Raw genomic sequence first — 7,829 nt, forward strand, 5'->3', positions numbered from 1 at the left:
CTGGGATCATGACCTGAGCCAAAGGCAGACGCTTAACCATCTAAGCCACCCAGGCGCCCATGATCTCTCCTCTTTCATTCATGATTTGATTTATTTGGGTCATTTCTCTTTTCTTTTTGATAAGTCTGGCCAGGGGTTTATCAATCTTAATTCTTTCAAAGAACTAGCTCCTAGTTTCGTTGATCTGTTCTCCTGTTCCTTTAGTTTCTATTTCATTGATTTCTGCTTTGATCTTTATTATTTCTTGTCTCCTGCTGGGTTTAGGCTTTATTTGCTATTCTTTCTCCAACTCCTTTAGGTGTAGGGTTAGGTTGTGTATTTGAGACCTTTCTTGTTTCTTTCTATATACATGTATTTAACAACTACCTTGAAGAAAGCATTGTTTTAGAATGGATACAGTGGTAAGCAACATAGCCTATCTTCACAGGGTTTACATCATAATGGAAGATAAGGAATCTTAAACAATTACTTGCCCAATGACTTATTTATTTAGAGACGTACCTACCTCTAGGGGTCAATGAAGTGATAATAAGGAAGAAGTGATTAGTTGAAAAGGGGGTCTTGATTATGCATTTTGGCCACATTGTTAAAATAACAGAAGCCATTGATAAATTTTAAATGGTTTGTTTTGAGGTTTCAAAACCTTCCTGTTCCTGCAGCATGTAGAAAATTCTGTAGCAGTTGTAAAGCACCTTCAGGGATGGTAGTGAAAACGCTATTACCCGCATCCAGGAGAGAGGTGAAGGCAATGTGGATTGCAGTGGTTGTGCTCGGGAGAGGGCAGAAGGCATAAAAGAATTTGACATTATTTTGAATTTATATAAAATGTACAGAACTTGGAAAATGATTCATATACGAGGTGAGAAAGAAGGAGATATTGGGGATGCCTGTAAGCTCTCTGGCCTATGAAAATGATGGGTGGTGACACTCACTGAGATAGCGACAGTAGGAGCAAGACCAGACATGGAGGGAATCTCCTGGTTGTATTGGCTACACAGTGAAATGGGGTGATAGAAAACATCAGGACAAATACGGGGCAGGTGGATGGCCCTGAAACTCAGAAGACATTCTGGACTGCAGATACTAATGGGCTATAAATTATAGACATCAGCATATAAATTGTTATCTCTGCTAATCTTCACAACCTTATGTAGTAGTGACTTTGATTTTGTTTTATAGGTAAATTGAAAACAGAAAGGTAAAGTGACTAATTCTAAGTCACAGAGCTACTAAGTGGCCAATACTGAATCCCAAACTAATTTTCTCCCCATTACTCCACAGTAGAGAGGGTTCTCTTTAGTCCCCATATGTACTGTCCACTCTGTTCTATCTCATGGTTCCTTCCCTGGTGTCCAGATGGGTACTTTTTATTGAAAAGGCAGCAAAAACCATTGGAACAGAGGAGGGGGTAGAGGCTCAAAGAGTAACATTAGGGGCTTACGGTATTTATTGTTTATTTCTAGTTAAACATTTAAAAAAATAAAATAGATTTGAAATGTTTTGTCTATTTAGGGTACTTTTCATATACCTGTGAATCCACACTATTAATTTTAGAGAAGTTTGACTTTAAAAACAACAACAGTAATTGCCTATTTTCCTTTTATGAATTATTCTATTGCTTCTGATGCACCTTCAAGGAATTTAAAATTTGTTCTTACTTATTGCTAAATTTTAGGCCTACTAAAAAAATTCCTCAAAAACTTCTTGATATAATTTAGTTCTCAAGCAGTTTGTTATTCATCATTCAGGTACTCATGTTTGTAATTACTTAAGTGTAATCAGGCAGCTGATGTCTCGCATTTGTCAAACATTTTCTCTTATAATCGAATTTAGTGATGCTTTTAAAAATTGAGCAGCAGGTGATTTTGTTGCATGCATAACTGATTAAAAGGCAAGACCAAAAAGCTTTGGCAATGAAAGCTTGTGTCCTCAATGCTGTTGGTAAATGTGATCCTGCTTTCTGTATGGTACTGCTCTGTTGAGAGCCTCCTAAACCCAATATATTCCCAGAGACCTTGACATCTGATGTTGAAAATGAGATGAGGAGACATGATCATGGTAACTAGAGTGTCTCATTCTGCAGATGGTATTTGATGATGGGCTTCTGTCATTGACAGATGTGTTCAATAACTATGCTTGTCTATATAGAATTTTGTCTATGTGTTAATAATTATTTATATGTATCCATGCCAGGTGGTGGTCCTGTTCCCTTTTCCTGGAATGGCTTGCCATCAACATCACATGCTCAAGTTCTATTCATTCTTCTACTCAGTGAGAGAGTCTTCTGGGAGGCCTTCCTTGACTCCCCAAACAGATATAAGAGGTCTTTCCACCATGATTCCATTGTATCTTTTTGCATACTTTCATCATTGCAGCATTACTCTTGAAATAATTTGTGTACTTGTCAGTCTTCTTTTCCAGTTATTGTTTCCTTCAGGCCAGGACCTCTGCTTATGTATCTTTTCACTTACAGTGCTAGGACCACCACCTGGCATATCATGTGTCTCAGGGAACATTTGCTGTATGAATGAATTAACAAATGAATGGATAGAAGAATGAAAGATAAGTCAAATAAGACCTAATACTTGCTCTCAAGAATTTGTGATCAAGCCTGAAAAGTAAGACATACATATAAATAATTATTAACATATAGACCATTGTGTCACATGTCCCAAGAGAGCAAAGAAAGAAAGAGTCTGAGAATACAAGAGAGAGAGCTGACCTGAATCAGTAATAAAAGCAGGTTCGAGAGAGAAAATTCTTTTTTTTTTTTTTAAAGATTTTATTTATTTATTTGACAGAGACAGAGATAGCGAGAGCAGGAACACAAGCAGGGGGAGTGGGAGAGAGAGAAACAGGCCTCCTGCCGGGCAGGGAGCCCGATGTGGGACTCGATCCCAGGACCCTGGGATCATGACCTGAGCCGAAGGCAGATGCTTAACGACTGAGCCACCCAGGCGCCCCGAGAGAGAAAATTCTTATTGGAAGTTGTTTCCATTGAAATATTGTTGAAATTATTATGGAATAACAAGAATCAATAACAGTTATAAATTGCTTTCTATGTTCTAGGCATTGTACTAAGGGCTATATATACATTGTGTCATTTAAATATTACAGGCAAACCTTCTAAGTTACAGATTCCTAATTCATTAAGTTAGGATAATGGTCCCAAACTAACTCATACATTTGCTGTGTGAGTCAGTGAGCATGTGATTTGAACATGATAGAGCACAAGACAAACAGAAGACCATACTATTCTTCTGAAGAGAAAGGGTGAAATGAAAAATGGAACTTTAGGGAAAGATAGAAAAATTATGATATTAAGAAAGAATTTAAAGGTGCACTGTTTGGGTTCAAAAGCAGATAGCTGAGAACAGAAGTCTGAATTTTGGTTTGGAGCCACTGAGAAATATAAAGAGTGTTTCAAAGAAGAGCATTGGTGACAGTAAAAACTGAGACCACTTGGAGTGGCCTGAAGTAGAGAAATTATAAGAGAAGCTGAACAACAGGACAGATGTAGAAATAGTATTTTGAAATTGTGACTTGGGTTTAAGCTGAGCCAGAAACAGAGGAAATCATATTTCCTATGTAACCTCTCTGTGCTCTGGTAGACATTTTAAATGTACTTTATATATTGAAGTGACTACTAGCAAAATAAGGCAGGCGTTTTAGTCCCTCTTTCAAAGTAATTTTAAATATATTGAAAATAGTGTCTTTTTGATGTTTCTTTTTACTTTTAGCTTTTTGGCTTTCATTGTTTATATTTAAATGTCAAAGTTATAAATCATTTTTATAATTTATTTGGTAATGTTTATCCTTTGCAAGTTGCTATCCCTTCCTGATGAAGAGAAACTCTAAATTGCAATACTGTTCAAATTATGCTTAATGCACTCTAGGAATTTTAGGGGTAACTTAGTGACAGCTGGTTAAAAGATGGTGTCCAGGACAGAAGAAGAAAAGGTAATGGGAGAAATGGACCAGGTTTTAGCCCTATAGCCCCACATAAGCCAGGGAAGCTCCACTTTTTTCTCCTTTGAATGAATATTGGGCTTTAGTGTTATGAAATTAGTTTGTAACAAATTCTTCTGGTTAAAAAAAAGAACATTCCTGCTTTAATCATTCTGAACATTATGGAGTTTATGGCCAAAAGTGAGACTTTCATTTTAAATTTTATTTCATGTTTCTTTCCAAGATAGGTTATTACCTTTCTCACTGGTTTGTGGATTGCATTTTTATTATATATGGAGTTTACATATAGTTGCATTCCAAAATGTCCTAAGGTAATTACTCTATCTTTTATTGTGGTGGGCATATAATTAACTTTTAAAAATAATTAGGACTTTCAAAAATGCAAATGGCAGAAGCTCCATAGGAATGAGATTAGATAAAAAAGGAAATTTATTAGTTTAAAAAATCCAAGGAAGGGATGAACACTCAGACTCTGCGAAAGGCAGAAATGCAGCTGAGACTGAGGAACAGCAGAAACCAGGGAACTAAATGCTCTAAGGACTCTCTCTTTGTATCTCTTTGTCTCTCTTTTCCTCTGTCCCTCTGTCTCTGTCTCTGTCTTTCTCTGTCTCTGTCTCTCTCTCATTCTCTAGCTCTCATCTCTGTTTCTTGGAGTGTGTCATCCTGTCTTCCACAGGTTGAGATGTAAGGCTGTCATCAGCTTGCAAGCCACCTGACAACTCTAGCACAGTGAATTCTGAGTAATGATTCTGATTGGCCCACCTTGAGTCAGTGGTCTACCATGTACTGATCAATTATAGCCAAGGAAAGAGTTTATACAAGAATGTTATAGGGACACCTGGGTGGCTCAGTCGGTTAAGTGTCTGCCTTCGGCTCAGGTCATGATCCCAGGGTCCTGGGATCAAGTCCCACATCAGGCTCCTTGCTCAGCGGGGAGCCTGCTTCTCCCTCTCCCTCTGCCCCTTCTTCCTGCTCATGCTCTCTCTCTGTCAAATAAATAAATTCTAAACAACAACAAAAAACACAAACAAACAAAAAATATTATAGTTCCTGCATCAGCGAGGGTGGGAAGGTAGAGATAGGAAGCAGATGCAGGTTCAAAGATCTATGGCTTAAATAAATTACTTGATTTATTTCTCAAGTAGCAGTGTTGGTATGTTGTTGAATATAATTTCAGGGACCAGAGCTGCTTCTTTCTTGTGGTTCCACAAAACCTAGGGTTTAATCTGGACCACATGGTCCATGATGGCTCATCAACACACTATCTGTATTCCAGATAAGCAAAAAGAAAAAAGGAAAAAGGAGAAGACATAGCTTCTTATTTTTAAGAAAACTGCCCCAGGGCGCCTGGGTGGCTCAGTTGGTTAAGCACTGCCTTCGGCTCAGGTCATGATCCCGGAGTCCTGGGATCGAGTCCCACATCAGGCTCCCGGCTCAGCGGGGAGCCTGCTTCTCCCTCTGACCCTATCCCCTCTTATGCTGTTTCTCTCTCTCTCTCTCTCAAATAAATAAATAAATAATTAAAAAAAAAAAAGAAAACTGCCCCAAAGTTACATATATTGCTTTTGCTCAAGACTTGAGTCACATAGACGTAATTTGCTACAAGAAAAGCCCGAGATGCACTCTCTGGTTTTCTTTGTATACAAAACGAATATGGAATATCCTAGTATCCTATAAGTAGTGATGGGTATTTTTAAATCAAGGAAAAGGATACAACAAGTTATTAACTCCCAGGGAAATACTATATAAGGAAATATAATCATAGCACAGTATTTGTTTCCACTGTGAATATTTATATACTAAAACTTATGAAAATCCTAGATGTGGATTTGACCCCAAATCATGATGTTATGATACCAGAAAGACTGAGGAAAGAAAAGGGGGGTTGTAAGAGAACAAAAATTATTTCTGTATGAAGAACTCCAGATATAAACTTGATGAATTAAAAGATGGTAATATTTGCCTATTATATTAGAAATATGGAAGCAAATATCAGAATAACAAGCTAAAAGTTACAGTAGTTGACTTGGCTGTAGGCACTGCATAACTTACAGATCAGATGTTATCAATCAATTTTAAAACATTCCAGCGAGGTGGTATGTTCCTATCTTCCTAATGAAGAGACTAGGGTGCAGGAGTATTCGGGTGGCTGTTCCGAGCTCTTACAGCTAGTAAGTGCAGAGCTGGCACTCAGACCCAAGCATCTGACTGATGATAATGATGACGACGTTAATGATAATGATGTTGATGATGATTATGGTGATGCTAAGGATGACAACAGTAAAAACATTGGGATATTTTCCTGTTTCAGATCGGGACATTTTTCAAGATTACATTAAGCCCTACTTAGAACAAGCAAGTCGGATCTGGCCATGGCTCATCGGGGCTGCTGTGGTGGGCTCTGTCCTCACTGCTGTGCTGGGAGGGCTCACGAGCCTATTGTGTCATCGTCAGGAGAGAAAGCGGCTCCATGAAGAAAAGCAGCCACTCCTCATGGAAAAGGAGGATTACCACAGCTTGTTGTATCAGACCCATTTATAAGAGGCTTAGGCAATAGAGTAGGGCCCACAAGGCTGACCTCACTTTAACTCAAATGATGTCCAAGTCCCCAAGGAGATGTCCCCAGAGCAATCCCTGCCATTTGTCTATGAAGTCTACTATCAGAATTGATATAAAAGGTACCTGCCCTCCTTCAGTTCAGGTAGAATACACCTGTGCTTGCCTCACTGTCTTTTAATCATTCCTTTGACAGTTTTCCTCAAACCCATATTTCTTAGAAAAGGATGCCATTTAGTAATGAGTGACTGCTACTTGTACCTGAATGAAAGTGCTCTTATAAAAATGTGGGAATAATTTTGATCTTTCCTCCTGATTGTTTAATGAAATGTTTCTTTTTATTGTCCCCTTTCTTTGATTTTAATAAAATACTAACAAATTTACATTGACTCCTTTGAGCTTGAGAAGTACCTTTTTATTTCCCTCAGAAAGCATAATGTTTCCTTTATATTTTACATTCTTGCTCCAAAATGTGTTAAGGACTTCAAATAGACAACAACCTTCAGCTCTTTCCTGCCATAGTTCTATGTGTTTGAAGGTCAGTGAAAATAAAGACCCCACCCCTACAATAAATCTGGCTAAGTACCTGTCTCAAGATGTACTCATTAAATATGTTAATAACAGTGATAATCCTATTAAAAGCTTTTTTTTTTTTTTTTTGGTTTTCTAAGAAGAATTTTATTAGAGAATATTTAAATGCTACAAAACATTTGAAGTTTGGGAACGATTATGTGAATTGCCTGCTTGCAGTTCTAGTAAAATCATATTTCTGTTTCTCTTAGCTATTAAAGCCTTAAATTAGGATATGCAGATAAACTTGCTTCTTGAATTTTTAGTTCCCATTGAAATTCTAAGAATAGTATAATTGATATTACATTTCTATTATAGCTATGTATAGCATAAAAGACAAGGACCAGCGAAATAAGTCAATCAGAGAAAGACATGTATCATATGTTCTCACTGATATGAGGAATTCTTAATCTCAGGAAACAAACTGAAGGTTGCTGGAGTGGTGGGGGTGGGAGGGATGGGGTGGCAGGGTGATAGACATTGGGGAGGGTATGTGCTATGGTGAGCGCTGTGAATTGTGTGCAACTGTTGAATCGCAGACCTGTACCTCTGAAACAAATAATACATTATATGTTACAAAAAAAGAAGATAGTAGGAAGGGTAAAATGAAGGGGGGAAATCGGAGGGGAAGATGAACCATGAGAGACTGTAGACTCTGAGAAACAAACTGAGGGTTCTAGAGGGGAGGGGGGTGGGGGGATGGGTTAGCCTGGTGATGGGTATTAAAGAGAGCA

The 7,829-nt window shown here is 37.9% G+C and overlaps 1 protein-coding gene across 1 annotated transcript in view; it reads left to right on the top strand.

Moving 5' to 3' along the window:
• Nucleotides 1-6,903, top strand: part of TYR (tyrosinase) — a 79,188-nt gene extending 72,285 nt beyond the window's left edge. Inside the window, exon 7 of the mRNA XM_081799008.1 lies at nt 6,281-6,903. Coding sequence (XP_081655134.1) covers nt 6,281-6,510 — 230 coding nt within the window. The 3' untranslated portion in view covers nt 6,511-6,903. The remainder of the gene's footprint in view (nt 1-6,280) is intronic.
• The last annotated feature ends 926 nt before the right edge of the window (nt 6,904-7,829 follow it).

Source organism: Leptonychotes weddellii, chromosome 11 (assembly GCF_054177405.1).
Source record: "Leptonychotes weddellii isolate Sample4059 chromosome 11, ASM5417740v2, whole genome shotgun sequence".
Taxonomy (NCBI): domain Eukaryota; kingdom Metazoa; phylum Chordata; class Mammalia; order Carnivora; family Phocidae; genus Leptonychotes; species Leptonychotes weddellii.